At 40.2% G+C, this 22,122-nt stretch overlaps 1 protein-coding gene across 3 annotated transcripts; it reads right to left on the bottom strand.

Moving 5' to 3' along the window:
• Window positions 1-3,224: 3,224 nt before the first annotated feature.
• Window positions 3,225-20,623, bottom strand: LOC122087637. 3 transcript variants are annotated; one of them, XM_042656838.1, is made up of 3 exons: window positions 20,333-20,623; window positions 20,168-20,255; window positions 3,225-3,527 (listed from the first exon to the last, which is right to left on the bottom strand). In XM_042656838.1, exons 1-2 carry the CDS (start codon window positions 20,426-20,428, stop codon window positions 20,196-20,198), a joined length of 156 nt encoding a protein of 51 aa, XP_042512772.1. In that variant the 5' UTR covers window positions 20,429-20,623; the 3' UTR covers window positions 3,225-3,527; window positions 20,168-20,195. The 3 variants fall into 3 exon arrangements, with proteins under 3 accessions (XP_042512772.1, XP_042512771.1, XP_042512770.1); XM_042656837.1 differs by lacking the exon at window positions 3,225-3,527 and adding an exon at window positions 14,217-18,197; XM_042656836.1 differs by lacking the exon at window positions 3,225-3,527 and having other exon boundaries at window positions 19,870-20,255; window positions 20,333-20,611.
• Window positions 20,624-22,122: the final 1,499 nt, after the last annotated feature.

Here is a 22,122-nt window from a genome sequence, read left to right as displayed (position 1 = left end):
AATGATGAGAGTACTGTGTAAATATATAACAGTCAACCTTCCGCGTAAGACTCCCGTAGTTATTCAGTTCAATATACATAACATATGAGTACTCACACTTATATTTCCAAAATCTCATACACAAGAAAATATACATTGTAACAACCCTGTGAACTCTGAAGACCTAGTTCAGTCCGTAGTTGCGAATAGTTTAAAACTCTAACCAAAGGCACAAACCATCTCACATGATGAAAATTAATTAGTTAAACAACTAATATTGGGTTTGATGGTCACATATCCAACACAACCCACTACCAAGCCCCAAAGTCAAGAAAGTGTAGTTTTTTCCAGCAGCGGGGAGGGAGGGAGCATAACATGGTTTAAAGTATCAGGAATCAGGATACAGGGCTGGATGAGCTACATTGAGGAGTCAACTACGGACCAGCTGTGCTTCATCCACCAAATTTCTTTATTGTTCTGTCCAAACTAGGTCAATCTCAGCTTCCGATCGGAAGAGTCAACTTAGTATCAGTGAAGTCTGATCACCCTAGTGATCCCATGTTTTAAATCCTTCCTCCATTGATCCAATGGTTGGGAAGTAAAAGCTATAAACATTCATCGAGACAGAAAATTTTGACAATGCAATCAAGACCACCCATACCATGGGATCCGGGAATGAATGAACACGGACGGGCACCAAGTGCTTAACTGAGGTCAGAATAGATCTTCTACCGCCACTATTTTTATGCTGTCACCCTGCCTCAAGTATTGGTGCAATGAAGCATAGGAAGGGCATCAACCTGTGCATGGCAGATCCATGCATAACTACTATGTTCTGAGGTTTTTTTTCATTTTTTAATTTAATGATACATGATAGGCACACCATGTAATGTGTTGAACCTTGCCGAACATGTCATGCTGAGCACCTCCAAAGCACCACTTCCCAGAGGGGAAGGGTCCTACAGTTCATAACAGTATTATTCCTAACGGCTGTACTAACTAATCAGAACAAACAAAGGGTAAGACGAAGTTTGTAAAGAGACTACTAACTAATTAGGAAAATGGATAAAGAATTTGGGATTGCCAACTAAAAAGAACGACCAACTTTTCTTGCTGAACAGAGGGTGTATTTACTGCACTGCACAGTGCCCACACCACATTAATGAACTCCTGTCCCTGTCAGCGTCCAAGCTCCAAGCCCAGAAAGCCAGCCAATTTATGAACTTTCATCATTTCCTTGTTTCACGTAGAGAATGGTTTTTTCTCCGAGTTATCCAAGCAACAATGCAATTTTGAATCCGAATAATCTCTAGAGAGAGAGAGAGAGAGCAGCCATTTCCACAGTAATGTAGAAAACAACTATGATAAACCTAAAGAGGGGACACAACTAGCATCAGTGCATAACTGTGGGAGGAGCTCATCTACATATTTCTATAAACCTATCCAAGTTAAATTTTCGTTAAATGGTTCTATTTATATGGTCATGAAATTTACATGTCAAGTGTCAATACAGACAGAATAGCAGATTAGACACACCAAGCAACAAAAATCTTGAAAAGGGGAATGGTTTCTGAATATAAACAAGATAAACATTTTTAATAAATAAGATACAAGATATTTTTTCCCTTGGGATGTGTTTTAGGCATGCCCTTCAAGACCGATATGGAAAACCTTACTCGGGGCCCTTATCCACGAGTTTGTGTTGAAATCTCCCTATACAAACCTCATGTTGCCTAGGATGCTCCTTGCGGGTCAATGGCAACATTTTGAATACAAAGGTGAGTCTTCACGTTGCTATCACTGCAGTCATATGGATCATGACAGGTCAACATACCCCCAACTCTCCCCTCCTTGCAGTTTCCCATCTCCATCCTCACTTCCAACCAGCAATTGTGATTTCCACATCTCCTTCGGTCATTGGATGCTGATTACTCCCACTTGGCATCGTCGGTCGCTTACAGGATCCACCTCCCTCATCTAATGGTCTGTACCGTTCCCCCACCTTACCTCATCCTTACTCCCATGCCATGTGACACACCCTGCTCCATCACACTGTCACCTGATGTAATGAACACCTCACCACCCTCATCTCTTTCCCCTCTACCCTTTCACCCCTCACTGCCGCATGCAATGACTAATTCCCTGCCACTTCAGGCAATGACCCACTCACCACCCTCACCCCTTTCCCTCTATACCCTCCCAACCCATGTACGATGTTGCCATGTGGCACCTCCCACTCTCTTGACTTGCCACCTAACAACATGACAATCCCACCACCCCCACCGATTCCCTGTTCTTTGCCACTTGTTGACACCTATACATCCTCATCCCCTCATGATAAGGATGTATTCATGACCCATTGCCTAGCAAGTCTGTCCAGAGGTCAAGGTGATTTTCCTGGTGGCCCTCCATCTGGCTGTTTAGTCACACCAACTTCTGACCCCCAGGCACTTTTTAATGCTCTCTGCCTCATCCCGCTACATCAAATGGCAGCTCCTCACTCCCTAAGGTCCCCGCTTCACCCTCATCACCGTCATCTACCCATTTCCCATACCGCTCCAGATCTGCTTTGGTTTCCCCACCAAGCCCCATTCTAGTTGCTGGGTCCATCTTTCCCCCTCGCTCTGGCTGCAAACCCCTGGCTTCTTGCTCAGTTTCCCTAAAGAAAATTGCTCATGGCCAACTTAATACGGGCATTGGTACACCTGGATCCAACCATCATCGGCTTCCTGCAAGCATTACCAAGCAACATCTTCTGTCTCTTTCCACTGGATCGTCTGCAACAGGGACATCTTCCAGCTCTCCGCCATTATGACATCTCAACTAATACTTACTTTGTTTTACATGCCTGACATGCTTGGCACCAGCTTTTGTTCCCCCATCCCTCATGAATTCCCCAGTGGTTTTGGCCCAAGTCTGTACTTGGGCTCTTTAGAGTCCCACTTGTACACATCACATAAGTAATACAAATACACACTTCCTTTTTCTTCTTGACCCAAAAAAACAAACTACGGTTTTAATGGCTGCAAACCCCAAACAGCAAAGAAGAACCCGAAAAGGGAGGGGGAGAAAAGAAAATATATCTAGCTTGAAATTGAATAAAGTCAATGAATTTGTAAAAGTTGATCCATTTGCAGCCTAAATTATTTATAAGTGGCTATTTATCCTATTTCTCACTTAAAATACTAAATACCACAACCTGAACTCTGAAATTAGTGACAAACTAGTCCATTATATGCAAGTAATTAAAAGAGAAAAAAAAAATCAATTAAACTCATTTAACATTACTAGTCAGATGCATTATTGTCCTACAAATAAAGAAAATAAAGAAGAATGACTAAACTGAATTTAAAAAAAAAAAGTGAAGAAATTAAAATAGACTACCAAGAAGTCTGGTCAAGTTAGAAGTCTAGCCAATGGTCCACAATCTGAGCTGATTGGAGGGCAAGGATGAGACCCAATTTAGTTGGGATAAGTCTGGCTTTGTTTTTGCTGTGTACATCAATCCCAGGCTGGTACTTCAGCATCTTCAGTTAATTGCTGCAACTCTTTTTGGGTGAATAAAAAACTCATTACCAAAGAGAAAAAAAAAAAAACCCAAAAGGGAAGGGAAAGAAAAGAGAAAAGAGAAATACAAAAACAAGACAAGAAGGCCCCACGCCTAAGGAGGGGCACGAATTAGCGAAGGGGTAAGACCCCAAGAGACTAACAATATTCGTGTTCCTTAGAGAATCAATACAAAAAGTAGAGACAGCGCAGAGCTATACACTGATTTCAAAGAAGATGGAAATCCAAAATCTGATTAATAGACCTGGAATTAGAGGTCCATTTCCTAATATTCCGCTCCATCCAAATATTATTAATAACAGCACTGAAGGGGAGCTTTCCGACACAGTCACAAAAAGAAGAGCCACCAAAATTCATGTCCAACCAAAGCCATTCCCTTTGGAACAAGAGGATCCTACGGATTCTTGGCCAACACTTCACAAGAACGCCCTTCCAAATAGAGGAGGAGTGGGGGCAACCAAAGAAGAGATGATCAATGTCTTCAATGGCATTCCAGCAGAGGCAGCAAAGGGGACAGACAAAGATCTAACTGTGGTGAGGAAGGACTACGTTCAAAGGCAGTCGGATAGGGCTCTCCAAATAGTAAAGCAATGCCTCGGGATGTGGATCTTGAATCAGACAAGCTTATGCCAAGGAGCCAAGGGGCACGGGTTCTGATGAAATAAATCCCAAGCCATTTTAGAACAGAAAGTAGCAGAGATAGTAGGACTGTAGGAGACCAAACAACCTTATCACCCCTCCCAGGAGGACTTCTTACAGTAGACAGCAGAGCATGCCACACTGAAGTAAGCCAAAGGAAAGTGTGAGGCCGTAGGGGTCCAAGCACCAAGGCTAAGGATGTCAGCCACTTTCAAATCCTTAGGGAGACCCGAAGGGTAAGTAGATTTAGCACTGACCAAGTGGAGAAGCACTCCCATAGGATGCCATTTGTCAAGCCATAAGTAGAGGCACCATCATCAATATGGGAGCGGATAGCTCAAAGAGCTAATGACCTGAGGGAGAGAATTTTACGCCAGACCCAGGAGGCATTAGTCAAAACTAAGCAATCCAAATAGAATCACAATAGAGAAATTCAGGATATAACCAATCTACCCAAATACTTTTCTTCTTAGTCACAATCTTCCAAATTAGCTTAACAATACCAACAGAATTGATGTCTCTAATGCATCTCAAATGAAGGCCTTGCTCCTCCTCAGGGAGGCACACAGAAGCCCAACCGATAGGGCGAAGAAATCTAGTGGACTCGAGACTCTCCAAAGCTTTGATTATTGCTTGAGGAAGACCAAAGATACCAGACCAATAGATATATGAAGATTAAAGGACTGACCAGGTGAGTACCAAAAGGCCTGCAAAGGATGGGAGCTTGTCTTTCCAAAGTTTAAGCCATTGAGATAAAGCATAAAGTCACGATGGTGGGCAGTTAGCCTCGTAGGGATAAGAGGCAGGCTTAGCAATTTGACCAAAAGATGGCCCAAAGACAACCCAGTAAGATGTAACATAGTCTCCTTATCAATGTCTGAGACCCCAGTAGGAACAAAAGGTATCTCATCAGGTTGATACGAAGCCCCAAGAGACCTTCAAAGAATTGCAAACGTCATAATATTTTCCAAAGAAACAATGCTTGCCTTTGAGAAGATCATAAGATCATCGACAAAAGCAAGATGAGCGAGCTTTATAGCTTTGCACTTGGGGATGGGGAAGATGAGTAGATGATTAATGTGCCTTTGGATGTATCTAGAGAGAACCTTAAGGGCCAAAGTGAAGAAATAAGGGGAAAGGGGGCATCCCTGATGAATCCCCACCAAAGGGGAGAAATATCCAGCCGGACTCCCATTCACTAAAACTAAGAAAGATGGAGAAGAGATGCAGCAGTGAATCCAATAAACAAAAACAGGAGGAAACCCCATCTAAGTCATAACCATAGAAATGTAATACCACCCTCAGAGGGTCAAAAGCCTTGTGAATGTCAATCTTCATAAGAGCAGCAGAAAGCTGAGATTTTTTGTCAAAACCTCTAACAATCTCATTACAAGGGAATATATTATCTTGAGATGCATCTGCCAGGGATGAAGGCCGACTAATTTTAACTAACAAGAAGATCCACCATTGATTTGAGCCTAAAAGCAAGGACCTTAACAACAAATTTGTAGATCAAATCACAAAGCACAATAGGTCTAAAATCAACCATAGCAGAAGCACCTTCCTTCTTGGGAATAAAACAGAGAAAAGTGTGGTTCATCCCTTTGATCTAGCTAGGGGTAAGGAAGAAACTCCTGATAGCCTTAACAAGATCATCTATAATAACATCCCTATTATATCCCAAGAGGCCAAGAAGAAACCCATGTTAAACCCATCAGGACCAAGAGCTCTATTAGCCTTAAGAGAACGGACAGCAACAACAATCTCATCTTCTGAGGTTATGGCCTGAAGACCACTAATCATGTGCAAGGGGATGCTGAGGAGATGCTGAGGAGATGCTTAGGGATATAACCATTGGAGACCGAGGTTGAACTAAAGATCTATTTGAAATACTTAACAGCTTCAGCCTTAATCTCTTCAACTCCGTGCAACTAAGACCATCCTGAGAAACCAACATGGGGATAGAATTAACATTTACCCTGAATTTCATAGATGATGGAAGTATCTTGCATTAGAATCACCAAGCTCCAACTATTTGATTTTGGATTTCTATCTCAGAAAACTTTCTTCACGAGCAAGCAAAGAGTAAAGGGAAGCATAGACCTCTTTTTCTTCTTTGGCCAAGGGAGAATTCTGAGGATCAAGCTGGAGACGCACCTGAATTTTAGATATCTTATTCTTACAGTCCAAAACCTACGAAGAAATATTCCCAAAGGAGGAAGAGTTCAAAGATTTAAGAGCACATTTGACATTACAAAGCTTCCTGGAAAAAGCAATGAGAGGAGAGAAAGCTTAGATAGGCTTATCTCAAGCTCCTTGACATTGGGCAAGGAGGGGTGGGAGGAAAACGTATCAAGATATTTAAAAGGTTTTGGCCCAAAGGAGATATAAGGTTGAACAAGAAGGGAAATAGGGCAATTGCCAAAGATACCTACGGCTTCAAAAGTGGCATGGGAGGAAGGAAAGGAAGAGAGCCAAGCTTTTGTTAACAAGAAATTTGTTAAGCTTACTAGCAATACAAGCATCATCACTTCTTTTATTGTGCCAAGAGACCTTCAGAGCAGACCACCTGAGATCATCCACACCAATGTCCTCCAAACAATCATTAAAAGCATTAATATGAGACATATCCAACGTTCACCCTTGCTTTTCATGACCATAACAGGTCACATTGAAGTCACCGTCCAAACCCCAAGGGAGAACCAACGATACTAGCAACGGAGAAGCTCATTCCACAAGAAAAATCTGTCAGCTTGGCAATTGGAAGCATACACAACAATAATGAGAAATGAAGAGTCTCCCTGGCTATTGGAAATGGAGAGATGGAGAGTTTGAGAGGCAGCAGAGAGTAGGGTAGCAATGAATTTGACAGTGCCATAAATAAACCAGATTCTACCATTAGGATCAGAACTGTAGCAACTTATTCTCCCTTCTTTCTTACTTCAAAAAGTCCCATCACAGGCCACAATTTACATCTAAACCTACCATCCAAATCATACTCCCCTTCCTGATTTGTCCCTTTGAAGTTCAATTTAGCTTGCAACACCACCAATCCAATCCACATCTATTACCAAGATGCTGGTGTGGGTGTCAAAATCTGACACAAGGTATAACAGAATTTGGGGACTCGAGGGGTATTTAATTTTTTTATCATAAAATAATTTTATTATTAATATTAGACAATGATGTGAATCAATTCCATTACCTGTCTGGACAAAAGTAGTAGTGGAAGGTTGCGGAGACGGAGTCTAAAATTGAGTATACCAGGCAAATTATTTTTCATCTTGACCATTTTTCCTTCAGATTGTCCAGGTTGAGAAGACTCAGTGACTGTAGCTGAATTGGAAAATTGGAAAATTGTTTCTGAGAAGGTTTGCCATGAAGGCACCATTTGACAACGTTCCCAGAAATGCGTTTCTGCATTTTTTTTTTTTGTTCCTAGAAAAGGAGAAACGAGGTAAAAAGCGTTTGGAAAAATCGTATCATTTCACCTTGGTTTAGAAACATAAATTGAAATTTATATCAATTATGGTTCAAGAAACAGAAATGACGGAACGAAGTTGTTTCTGGAAATGACTTGTGGACCATTTTTCCCCCATACCCGACATTATTCCCTTAACCTTCCAACACAATTGCAGCAGCTAGTAGCTGGTGCAATTATACACCAATTCCTGTGTTCTCACTTGTCATCATTCTCCGTTCCTTCTTGTGACCCGAATGTAGCTGAAAATCACAACGAAGGAGATAGTAGCAAGGCCTCCGAGTATGACACCTCCATCGGCAATGGATTTATCCAACGAACGATGCAGCTTTTTTAACTGGAATTGTCTGATATTGGGTTGTTTTGCTTCTTCTGAAGCAGAGGAAGGTGGGTTTGAGATAGAAATGGTATCTCGATCCTCGACCTTGCTGCTCCCAACCTTGGATTGCTTTAGTTCTGAAACAAATTGGTACTCTCGACCCATTGTATGGATTACGAAGACATCTGCCACGGGTAGAATCAAGCAGAGGATAAGGAATTGAGCCATCATCATCGGCTCTAGGGTTGATGAACAGAGTTGGGTTTCCAAGTAGTATCTGCAACTGGAATGCTTGTGCTTAGTTCTCCTAACACTGGAACTGAGGAGAGAAACTATGGAGTTTCCAGTATATATATGGGCCGTTTGCTTGGGTTCTACTGTTTCCAGAAACGACTGTTATCAAACACCTTAAATTCCGTTTCTTTTCCCAGAAACGTGAATTTATGCTTCTGTCGTTTCTTGACACAGAAACAGCAGAAACGTTGTCAAATGGTGTCGAAGTTTTCAACAAAAGCCTTGGATATATCCTGGTTTACACAATGGTGGCATGTTCGTGCTACCCCTGAACCATTTGAAGTATTTGAAGTACCAGAAGATTACCCCTTATTACTTCTACTGCAAGTATTACGAACCCCACCTCGATTATTATTCTGAGACACAAGACTAGAGCTCTCTGCTGATTTAGGTGCAGGATCATGAGGATCCTCTCGAGCTACTTGTAAGACTCAAGAAAAGGTATCTGCAAGAGAGGCCACTTTATCACCTCTAAGAATCTGAGACTGGATAGCATCATACTCTGGTCCAAGCCCACCCAAGAAACCCACAACTGCGAGTTGTTCCCACTGATTCTGCATCTTCTTAACATCACTACTAATAGGAAGTAGAGAGTTTAACTTCTACATCCTCTTGAAATCAGCAAAGTATTGAGTCAGAGGTCGACCCTTCCGATCAACCCTATAAAAATCCTGAGATAGCTCATAAATACAGGAAAGGTTGTTCTATCCAGAATATCAAACGTTCAGATAATCCCACAATTCCTTCACAATATCGATGTGAGTAACAATATCAACGATAGAGTTATCCATCGAGTTCAACAGCTGGCCCAAAATACGTACATCAACAGTGTCCTACGTAGCATCCTTAGCAAGTTTCCCCTTTATAAGATGATCATGCTGTAATGTAGACTAGGATAGGGATCTAACCAAATCTCAACTGCAGGAACTTTTAACTCAAGAACAACCAATAGTAAAGGCATAACAGTGGTACAAGTCAAATCTGATTAAAACCAGAACTGGGAATCAAATCTGCCGATTCCAGAAATCAGTGGTTCTAAGATCAGAATATGATTAACTAGGCAGGATAGATAGGAGATAGAACTAAGGCCAAATATCATTCCACAAACACAATTAGACTTCAAACAATCAAAGATAAGCAGGCCAATCAACCGATCTCTGTTTCAGATCTGAAAACAGAGTCATTAGCACTACAGGACAGAAATATGGTGATTTCAAAAATTATGCAAACCACCATTCAGAATAGGCTCCTGAGTGGATCGAGTTCTGTCCCAGATGAGGGGAATCTCTAATCAAAATTTCAGGCCAACTGGACAAGGAAACAGATCAGGACAGAATCTGAAAATCCTTTACAGAACTAGCTATCGCTGGACAAAATAGATGCAAAACAGATCTAAGTACCTGGAGCAGTAGATCAGCAATTCAACCTCTTGAATACTTTAGAAAAGATGAGAGAAATAGATAGGAGAGACCTCCTGGACTACATGCCACAAAGAGTCACTGGATCAAACATCAGTCCTTTACTTTGATCACACACAAAGCACACTAATAAGAGCAAATAGCAACATAGCCTTTTCATTCATAAAATCGTGGGCTCAACGTGAGACCCCTTTCCTTTATTTATAATGAGGGGGGGGGGTGTTTACAATTTAGAAACTCCAAAAGCTAACAAAAACTGAGTTACTAAAACTACTAGCAGTAGTTACTAAAAACTGGAATTGTAAACTAATCAAATTAGAAACTACTTATAGACTGAAATTAGAAACTAAAGTCACAACTAATTTTAGAAACTAAGAAACCCCATCAATGCCCAAACCGTGGGCTAAAGGACCAGCCTTGGTCGACCCATTCAGCCACTAGGGTCGACCCTCTTCTTCCTCCTAGAATAGGTCTTCAAATCTGCATCATGTTGTTCACGACCAGTTAACATAAACTGTATAATTTTCTTCCATTGTTGAAAATTGGCAGCTCCTACAAGTTTCTTCTATGTAATTCTATGAAATAATGAGGATATCATCTCGGTAACATTACTCTTTGGCTCAGTGTCAAACATTAAAGCAAAAGGGAATTACCAGAGAACAGAGAATTAGAAATACAAATCACACAATCGATTGGTATTATGGAACTGATCAATCCTTATAAAAGAATAACTGAATTGTCAAGCAACAAATCCACATAATCACCAAATCATGAAGAATTAGCTTAAATCTGAAAACCCTATTTCAGGCCAATCCCGGGTTACCTGAGGTTGGCGTTGTAGGGCTCTAATGGAGCTAAAAAATGGATCGAGTAACGCTGGGATGGTGAGGAAGAAAACCACCGAATGGGTTTTCAAACTGAGCTCCGAATAGAAAGATATGACCAAAATTGATTTTGGCAGAATGCCAAAACCCTGACAGCTTTGATCAATTTTTTCACCTCTTGAATACTTCAATCTTCAAACCAAACCACCAATCACTAGCAATTACTTAGAGCTAATCCTTCACACCATATGATTGATTACAGCTTAATCAATCCTTTATCCAAAAACCAGCAAACTAAGAGATGAAACCACCCCCTCTAAAAATCGTGGAGCCTAGGGAGGACCAATAACAACCTGTGATGGAGAGAGGGGTTGTTACTGAGGGAGCATCTCTCCTTTGATCGATTTCTTCTTGAGGATCAAGACTCTGATACCATGTAAAAGAAAAGAGAGAGAGAGAGAGAGAGAGAGAGAGAGAGAGAGAGAGAGAGAGAGAGAAAGAGAGAGGGAGAGGGAGAGAGAGTCCTACGATTTGTGCAAGGGAGTCCTAATCAATTGATTAGGGGCTGCCCCTCCTATATTCATTATATAGTAATTTAATCAGTCTATTTGATGCAGTTGCACGATGGACTTTGGAAAGAAATATCTTTTGATTTGATTTTCTATTGTTTTAGAAATAATTTCTTTTTAATTAACTAGCTTCTAATTTTAGAATAGTTTCCATTTTCAAGTAGTTTCCATTAATTGTTTGATTTTTCTTTTATATTAGTCATGTAATAGAGAAGAATTCAGTTTTAGATTTGAAATTGGATGTCTACTTGGCTGAAGCTTTGGCTTCCGTGACTCTCTCCTTTCTTATTTTTTTCTTCTTCTTCTCCTCTTCCCTGCGATCTCCTTTTCTCCTTTCTTCTCTTTCTATTTTCTTCTTCTATTTTTCTCTTCATTTTCTGGTTTGTATTTTTTTCTCTGTTTCTGGTCGGTAGTTGCAGTCCCAAACAAAGGGATCGATCTCCCTCATTCTTGATCTGCTTGGACTGAGATTTTGGTGGAGGGTTCTCCTTCCCTAGGCGACCCTAGCCCTAGAATCTCGTCTCCAGAGGGTCGTTCTATCAAGAGGTTCAAGACCACGTTCAGATCTGGTTCCCTATTACCACCAGATCTGAGTTGCAGGGACAATACTTCTTGTTTGAAGTGTTTATTTGTCGGAGTCAAGAGACCCTAAGGCTGGCAGCCTTCGTTTCGAAGCTCAGGTCAAACCAAGCTCTATTGAAGGAGTCCGATCGATCGGAGTTTTTTTTTCTGTTCCGCTGGTTTCTGGTTCTCACGATAAGGGGAAGAAGAAACAGTTTTTTTTTCTTTTGTTTTAAAAGAGTTTATTCCCTGTTATTACATGAAAGCCCCTATCCTGAAATTGTGTTCTATTATTCCTCCCCCTCACTTTAACAATTACACATTACCCCTCATCTTCTACTTTTATATTTCAGTTTGACCCTACTATTTATTTTCCTCTCTCTTAAGCTCTTAAAATTGTTTCTGAAATTACAAGAATACCCCTCAACCATTACATTGAGCTTCGTAGTCATTCTGGTGGGCCCTAAGTGATCCAATTCCTGATTTTGGGAACCCGGATTCGCATCAAGTGGTATCAGAGCAAAAATTTTCTGCACTTCCCTAACCATTACAGATAACGTTACCAATGCTAAGTTGAACAAATTGTACAGCGAGTTAGCCGAGAACCAACAGAATACTGATGCTAGGTTTGAGAGGACTGAAGCCAAGTTTGATAAGTTTATGGAAGAGATGATTGCCTTTATGAAGAGGTCTGACAAGCGAACTGAAGAAGGATCCTCTACATTACCTCCTCAGCTCAACACTTTACGGATCGAAGACACCTCAGAGGCAGCAACTTGATCCAGTTGTTCCCCAGGATGTTACCCGACAATTTTCTGACAGAGATTATGGCATCAAAGTTGAGGTTCCCGAGTTCAGTGGTGAAAAGGGACCTGAGGAATTTCTTGACTGCCTTACCAAAGTGGAGAGAATTTTTGCGTATAAGTCTCTTCCAGACATAAAGAAGTGTGAAGTCATCATCACCAAGTTTATTGGGTATGCATGTTCATGGTGGGATGATGTACTACATGCAAGGTTTGTCAGAAGACTTGGACCCGTTACCAATTGGGAGGTTATGAAGCAAATCTTGACTGAAAAATTTGTTCCTCTTAATTATGAAAAGGTAATGTTCCATAAATTACTTAACTTGCAACAAGGGAACAAAGATGTGGATTCTTACACCCTCGAATTCCACAAACTGTCTTCAAGGTGTCGGCTTCAGGAAACAGACCAGCAACGGGTGATGCGATATATCAGTGGGTTAAGTACTAAGATTCGACTTGAGTTGACTAACACTGATTTCAGGTCTGTTGATGTGGCAGCGGCTCATGCCAAGACAGCGGAAGAGAAGTCCATTTATTGGAAGGGTATGCTCAAGACTACTTCAGTTTATAGACCTCCACCACGTATGGAGGAAAAGAGGCCTGAAGCTCGCAGAGTTGAAGAGAAAAGGTCAGAGTTCAACAAGGAAAATGTTGGGATGAAGAATATCATATGCCATAGTTGTGGCGAGAAGGGTCACTATTCCAACAAGTGTCCCAACTGGACTCGTTCTGTGAACGTAGTAGAGAAGCAGCCAACAGAGAAGAGTGAAGATGAATCTCATTTATATCCTTATCCCCTCGAGGACGATGATATTATTGATGACGAAGATGAGGATGTAGAAGCTCATTCAGCTAGCCTTTCATCTTTTTCGAATAGACTAGTTGATAAGGCTCCTCTCTTCAGACAGAAGGGTACTCTCCTACATGGCTCCGATCCTATTAATGTTCATGCAGTTGATACTGGGGCAGAAGCAAACTTCATATCTGCTGAATTTGTTCGAGCACACAACCTTCCATAGAAGCAGCTTTTCAAGAAGATTCATGTGCGAGATTTTGGACCCACAGCTCGAGAAGAGGCAACTGCAGTTGTTCGAGTACACTTACAATTTGGGCCGTTACAGTACCATGTCACCTGTTTGGTCACCCCATTGGCACACTACGACATTCTTCTAGGGCGACCTTGGCAGCGACATGCAGGCATTCTCTATGATGGCGCACGGAACACCATCAAGGTGAAGCAAGGAGGTCGTATGTACTTAATGAGGCCACATGCATTATCAGACATGCCACGTCGTCAACTGACTCCAGCTCCAGTGACACGTCAGCCTACTCTCCCTCCTCTTGGTGTTATGTTCCCATCTTCTGCTTCGAGATATGTGCCACCTCATCAGCGAGCAACTTACAAGGGTATCTTGGGAGCACGACCTAACTCGACAGAGTCGAGTTCTTTTAAGACCGGGAGAGCTGATGCAATTGCACGATAGACTTAGGAAAGAAATATCTTTTGATTTGATTTTCTATTGTTTTAGAAATAATTTCTTTTTAAATTAGCTAGCTTCTAATTTTAGAATAGCTTCCATTTTCTAGTAGTTTCCATTAATTGTTTGATTTTTCCTTTATATTAGTCATGTAATAGAGAAGAACTCAGTTTTAGATTTGAAATTTTGATTTGAAATTGGATATTTACTTGGCTGAAGCTTTGGCTGCCGTGACTCTCCTTTCTTATTTTTTTCTTCTTCTTCTCCTCTTCCCTGCGATCTCCTTTTCTCCTTTCTTCTCTTTCTATTTTCTTCTTCTACTTTTCTCTTCCTTTTCTGGTTTGTATTCTTTTCTCTGTTTCTGGGCGGTAGTTGCAGTCCCAAACAAAGGGATCGATCTCCCTCATTCTTGATCTGCTTGGACTGAGATTTTGGTGGAGGGTTCTCCTTCCCTAGGCGACCCTAGCCCTAGAATCTCGTCTTCAGAGGGTCGTTCTATCAAGAGGTTCAAGACCACGTTCAGATCTGGTTCCCTATTACCGCCAGAGCTGAGTTGCAGGGACAATACAGCTCCTCTTACTTCTCGTTTGAAGTGTTTATTTGTCGGAGTCAAGAGACCCTAAGGCTGGCAGCCTTCGTTTCGAAGCTCAGGTCAAACCAAGCTCTATCGAAGGAGTCCGATCTATCGGAGTTTTTTTTTCTGTTCCGCTGGTTTTTGGTTCTCACGATAAGAAGAAGAAGAAACAGGTTTTTTTTTTTTCCTTTTGTTTTAAAAGAGTTTATTCCCTATTATTACATGAAAGCCCCTGTCCTGAAATTGTGTTCTATTATTCCTCCCCCTCACTTTAACAATTACACATTACCCCTCCTCTTCTACTTTTATATTTCAGTTTGACCCTACTATTTATTTTCCTCTCTTAAGCTCTTAAAATTGTTTCTGAAATTACAAGAATACCCCTCAACCATTACATTGAGCTTCTTAGTCATTCTGGTGGGCCCTAAGTGATCCAATTCCTTATTTTGGGAACCCGGATCCGCATCACTATTACAAGTATTACAGCAGTCCTAGCAGGAATAGAAACATCAAAACATAATAGGAAACTGACTAACTAATCAGTCCTAGCTGAAATGGGACTCTCCTAGTTGGACTAGGACAGCTAACTCCTAACATAACAAACTTTCCTAGTTAGACTAGGAAAATAGCAAGGGAGGAGCCCGCACAATCCACAAGACTCCTTCTCTTCTCATGAAAGCCTTCTAACAAGCGGTAATGCTAAAAAGCCTAGGGTCCACAAGTAATGCTATGGACCCAACTACGAATCTCTGTTTAATCTTTCCCTTTGCCATTTTGGGACTAGACATGTGTGCATTCTTTTTGGCTTCCATTTCTGAAAGCAAAGATCTTCATTCAATCAAGATTTTTCAGAATAGGAGAGATTTTTCTAGGATTTTCAGCATAGCAGCCTTCAAGAATGCCAAAATTGAAGAAAGCTGTGACCTGAGAGGTGATGTTGCTACCTGCACCTCAAAATGCTACTGGAATCCAAAAAAATTGGAGAAATAAGTGCTTGGTAGTTATCATGCTTCAGGAGGTCAGTATTAATTCTTCTAAGAGTCTGACCAAAATGGCGGGATTTTGTGAGATAGTAAGTATTCTAAAGAAAGTAAGAATAATGAAATAGAAAATCTCCGAATTAATCTCTTTGAAGCTATTATGCTGTAGTGTTCTCTCACAACACCTAGCATGGTAATTTCATATGTTGTAATGCCATCTAATACTTGCTCAAGATAATGCGATGCAATTATTGCATTAAGTACAGGTTAGATCCCTCACTATATTTAACCCTTAATTCCTGAACTTGACCCTGATTTTCAATCCTAGAATAAACTCTATGTTCTTGAAGATGATCCCCTAGGTTCTTGAACTTATAACTGTAAGGCTCATCACTAGCATTTTCACTCTTTTTTTTTTTTCCCTGAGATATAGAAGAAATTTTATTTGTACAGGTAAGCCACAACCAAAAGTAAGAAGAAATGGAAAACATTCTATAATAACCATATAAGGCCAAAAGGCGCAGAGTGTATGTATAGAAAACAACCAGATATGAAGAAGACTTTAGACATCCTCAAAACCACATAATTCAACCAACTCAACTTTTCTCTGCAAAAATCAGTTAACAACCTTTGAAATCATATCCCAAAATAATTTATGCTTAGGCTGCCTTTGGTATGAATTCTACTTTTATTTTTGGGACCCATTTCTATTTCTGTCGATGTTTGGTATAGTTGTTGGGGCTTGTTTCTAAGAAATAGAAATTAGTATAAATATAAAATTGAAAATAGGCATTTATTTACTTCTATTTCACGGACAAATCATTTCTCAATATTTTGTGCTCTTGCTTTAATGAACTCATGGGAAATACGGTTAAATCCAAGGGTAATCATGTGGGGTTTCATCTCAAAACCAACACCTGATAGATAGGTAACCCTTGGGATTAGTCATATTACAACTTACAAGTTTCAGGGCACAGTACGTGTAGAACTTTCCCTTAAGGGTGTCAATTCGGTAATTATACCATATACTATCACCGAAACTATATCGAATTACCATACCAAAGGAGACTCGGTACGGTTTCGGTATGACAAAATGGTCTCTTCCACGGTTCGGTAAAATATTGGTTTTTAAGACAAAACCGTTCTATATGTACCAAACCGTGCCGGAATACTGAAACCATACTGAAATACTGAATTACCGAATATATATAAGGCAAAAACATGGAAAAAATATTGTACTGAAACCGTATTCGTACCGAGCCAGTACAGTATTGGTATTGAAATGTAGGCATTTTTCTCGGTATGGTACTGTTTCAGTATTGACTATTGGCCTACTGGACCATACCGAATACTAAACCGGTTGACACCCTTACTTTTCCCATTATTCGACCATTGACCTATAGTGTTCAAGGGTAACTTCTCAACTATATTCAGGTTCATATCTCCACATATCAAAATCTTTTTTTTTTTTTTTTACTGAAACTGACCTGATGAATATATCATGACATGGACAACAACAACAATGTTAGAAGTGTCGAGTGAGGGGGAGGGAGAGAGAGTCTATCGATTAGCAATAGAGATTCTCTCTCCCTTTCTTTTTGGTTGTCTTTTGTCTTATTGCTAGTGTAGTTCCTTTTATGCTCTTGTAGGGGTTATGTCTTATTATTTATATTGAATAAAGTGGTAGGGTTATGAGTTATTGTTTATATTGAATGAAGTGGAAGTCTCAATGTAAGGTTTTGACTCCCAAAGGTTACAGCCATCTCTCTTCACTCTTTTCCCTCTTCTTTACATGGTATCAAAGCATGATCCTCAGGGACTGATACAATTATTACAGGTTTTCATCCACACAAGTTCCTTCTTCCATCAAGAGTGAGTGACCATCAAGAAACGTGTTTTGAAGTTTCTTTCGATTTCTCTTTAAAGGGGCGCATCACCCATTTTTTTTTTTTTTTTTTTGTGTGAATTCTAAGGACTAGTTCATGACCAGCTTTAAGAACTATGTCTCATCTATGACTACTGATTTATGGATTAGAGATTGAAGTCCAAAGTTCAATCTTTTGGAGAAATCGATTTTGTCAGGGTTTTGAAAAAATCAATTTTTTTCAGGTAACTATGGAAAATCGACTTTGGCCAGGTATTTTATGGATCGGCTTTGTTAGGTTTTTGGGAGATCGACTGATCTCTTTTGATAGTTACTTTGTTAAGATTGATTGGTTGTTGGATCAATCTCTTGTGGATTGATTTTTCTCCGGAGCAAGGCTATCGATTTTCTCTCAAACAGCGTTCTTGAGATCAAATTTTTTAGGGTTTTGTGGGCAATTGCTTGTTGTTTTCTTTGCATCAATGGCCGAAGCAAAGAGTGTAGTGACTGAGTTTGTATCCTCATCCTCTCATAGATTCACAGAGAAGAAACTTGCAGGGGTGCCAATTTTCAACAACAACAACATCAAACTCAACCTTATCCCAACTTAATGGTAACAAGTTTTTTGCAATCAGATCGGTCTTATAGTGAACATGACTCAGGGCGGTTCTCTGTTTGAACGAAGTCATCAACCCATTTGATATGACATCTTTGCCTAGGCATGAGACAAGATTTATAGGCAACCAAAGATAGTTGATCAATCACACCAAAGTGGCTACACCAGACATCTTGATGGTCAAAAGCAGCTCCTAAAAGGCAAGAGGGGCAGTTGAAAGAATTCATTCACCTGAGTTCACATAAATGTTTCAATCAGAGAACTGAAACGGCAGAAGAATGTCTAGATGAGCAACGGGCAATGGATATATATATATATATATATATCCATCATTACCAAGAACAGTATTTTGACTACACTAGAATGGGTATGCCCATCATGACCAGGATCACCAACAGTGTTTTTGTCCAAATTAACACTAAGTTAACCCTCCAAATGTATGAAATAGAAAGTATGGGCAAAATAAACTAAAAGTTCCAACCACTCCCCAAGATGGGCAAAGTAGGAAATCATAATGACTGAAGGCAATGAAACTTCATACAACCAAAGGACACCAAGCATAAGTATCATTTCTATTTTGCTTTCTTAGGCTCAGACAACAAACAAGAAAAATAAACGGAACAACTCTAATCAACTAGAAATAAATTTGTTCCAGAAAAAAAAAAAAAACCAGCCCCTCAAAAAATTAAATCAGAATATATATATATATCAAAAAAACATAGAGATTTTTGGTAAAAACAATATTTTATTAATTGGGTCATTTTCCCTTTAGTGAGATCCAACTGCATGAACTGAAAGAAAACATGTTTTACATACTTTTTCTTCTTTCTTTAGAAATTTACAGGTATCAATTGATTCAGCAATTGGATTATTGGACGTTATCGTGTCATTAGTCTAGGGTTTATCTTCATTAACCATAGTTTCTTCGGGAGGCCAGTGTGGCCTAATAAAAGCCATTGGGGGTTTCTAATTGGACATTGGCACCACCTGCAAGTTTCTTTTGGGATCCGCTAAACTAAACAGCGAACACACTGGACCTATATTCGCGTGATGGATATGCAAATTCCGCGGCTATGCAAATTCCGCAATTGTGGCTTTCCCTAGGATTTCTTATAATTTGGATATGCTATTTTGAAGTCAGTCTATTAGGAACAGGGTTACATAGTTATGGTTCATTCACAATATATATATATATGGGGGCTGGGTAAGGCTGTTGAAGGCAGGATTTGGTGCCAGGTTAAAGATGACAACCAAAGAGACATTACCAGCCAAAATCAGAAAGATAGCACAACCCTTTGGTTCATTGCACCATAGCATAGAAACTATGATGGCTTCAGATTAATTTCCAAACTAGGAAAAGATTACAAGAATCTCAGTTTGCTCCTTCCAAAGTGCCATGCATGGAACCGCAGACAACTACAAATCATCAACTTGAACCAATTCTGAACTCATGGTACTGAACAGTAATTCACTGAATTTTTCCACAAATGGGGCAAATCAAATAGTATAATTATTTGATATATTTATAATTTGGTACTTGAGCAAGCAGGATAGGGGAGCACATCAATGAGGTGTGATAAAACGGGCATCACACACAGGAGGGCAGCGAAGTCATTTCATGTGAGGAGACAAATAGACATAGAGGGGCTAGCATAACTTGCTCCGGCGGCTCAAAGAATCTTTTCCCTTATATTTTAGTAGATCCAAAAAAAAATTTCCCTTCATATCCCAAAAAATAAACTTGTCATATTTAAGAACCCATTATGTATCTTCATTACTGATTCAGTCTGATATGCTACACAGAATCCATGTAGCTAGCTCCATTTAGTTGGGACAATCTTTATTGACGAATATTTGTTCCATAATTAACTGAATCTGTGTTTTCAAATCAAAGATTTTGGAATTCCTAGTCAACCCACAAATCATAACTGTGAATTGAATATGAATCAAATTAAACAACAAACCTAGTTATTATGGTGTGACCCCAAGGCCGCTTACAAAAAAAAAAAAAAAATCAAAACAACTTGTATCAAAATTTATAAATTAGTGACTGACCCAATATGTTGTAGCACACTAAATTCAAACCATTAACCATGAACAGATATGGACATACTTAAAGAGTTCAAAAAAGAAATTGTTTCATCAGCTTCAGAAAGTATGTATTTGTGAAGACAAGAGAAAAAGGAAAAATCGAGCTCCACCTTCCCCATAACTACACATGCTGCGTTACTAATGCGCCTTCCTTCGCTGAGGTTGTCTTTCAGTGGCTAGCCGGTATATCCAGTAAACCTAACAATAGAGGAGTCAGATTAGAGACTATGCAGAGAAAATGAAACAGAAATATAAGAAAAAGAGTTTTGAGCTACCAAAGAGATGACGTGAGCGGCGATTAAAACAACGACCAAGAGAGGAACAGCTTCGAGGATCCATGGCCGAGGTATTGATTGTTGGTCCTTCGCCATTAGCTGCTCCCGAGAGAGAGAGAGACTGGTTTTCAAACAATCAAATTAGGTTCACACTAGTTTCTTACCCAAATAAATTTAGGTTCACAGTTACTGATGGATGAACTTCTCGAAGAAGCTGAGTCGGGTAACGTCCGTCAAGTTGACGTGAGAGGCATAGCTTGTGAACTCCCATTTTTTACCTACCTGCTGGGGTTACAGGGGTTATGACATGTAAAGCGGGTGTCAACCGGTCGGGCTTGGTCTGTTTAACCAATTTCAGTATATGCACTTGATATATAATTTGTACCGACCAGTTTATTATTATTATTATTTTTTTTTTTTTTTTTTTTTTTTACTAGATGATCGGTAAAGTATATAAATATTAAAAAAATAGATGTACAGGACCAAAGTCTGGGTATATCCAGACTAAAAATAATAATATAAGACTCAGCACCCCACTTCCGGCATTGCCATCAATAAAGGCCAATGGTAAAAATAATTTGACCTAGGAATCCTCCTTTGGCATTGCCATTAGAAGATTCTTAAAGCAAAAAAAAAAAAAAAAAATCTATACGAATCACATCCATCATCTTTTAAATCCAAATCTGGGTTGTTTCTAGGCATCTCAAATTACATTTGAATTAGTATATGAAGGATGAGAAATCCAAGAATTTGGTTCTTATCTGAATTTCTAGAAGAAGCATATTTCTTGGCAACCTATTATGGCAAAAAGTGTTCACCACTGAGAGCGCACCACGTGGACTCGGCGGGACAACAAGATCAAGCCCAACTAGCCTCATTTTGAGCTCGGTCGATCGACATTCTTGGTCAAAAGTACAAATCTAGGTCGGATATAGCTTCAACCGACCCACATTGACGATTGAACCACTCACCAAGCAATTGGTCTACGCCTATGTATAAAGAGTGGCGTGCAAGGACATCCACCACCATGTCCCAAGTGCAACTAATGGCTCAGATAGGACAATATTTGAGCTACGACCGAACGGTTCAACTATAACCGCTCCTCCAGCTCTGTGACAAGTAATCTGTAATCGGGCGCTCGGCATAAGTACGATGATAACCGAGCCACTGAGTCAAGGTCGCTCGGCGCTCGATGTTTGTGGCATTCCTCGATGGAACACGTCTTTCGTAAGAAACACATTCCTAATTAAGTATGTGATCCCCTGAGCAAGGATCGGATCTGACCTCATTGGAAAGGATCCTCAAGAGGACTCCAATCCTCTCTAGAAGGAAGGATATCGCCAGGATACGCGGGATATATGGAGCTTCCATAACTGGGACGCCGTCCAGATTCACTTTCCTAATATAGCTCCTATGTATGAACTCCTACCAGTGCTAGGAAGCATGCTAAATTGAGACGCTCTCTCCACTGCCACCATTTCTCAACTACAAATAGATAGGTAAGCCTCCTTTCAATGGGATTAGCACTTTGTTTGTAGAGAGATCTGATTTAGGCATCAAAGAGTCCCCCCGCCGAATCAGCCCAGCGCTCACTCTCTTGTGTTTGTTCCTCTGTGCAGGTTTCAAGAGCAGCCTAGGATGATTTCTTATCGCAACAGATTGACGTCGTTAGTAGGAAATGCTTACTTGTCAAGCCATCAGCTCAGGCAATGATATTGCATGGTGGATGTTCTATATCTCCCCCTCCCACCAGCCAAGAAGGGCAAGGAGGACAGGGGGTCAAGAAGAAC

Source organism: Macadamia integrifolia, chromosome 8, assembly GCF_013358625.1.
Source record: "Macadamia integrifolia cultivar HAES 741 chromosome 8, SCU_Mint_v3, whole genome shotgun sequence".
NCBI lineage: Eukaryota > Viridiplantae > Streptophyta > Magnoliopsida > Proteales > Proteaceae > Macadamia > Macadamia integrifolia.
Note: the sequence above shows the minus strand (reverse complement) of the source record. Positions and strands in the feature narration are given on the sequence as shown.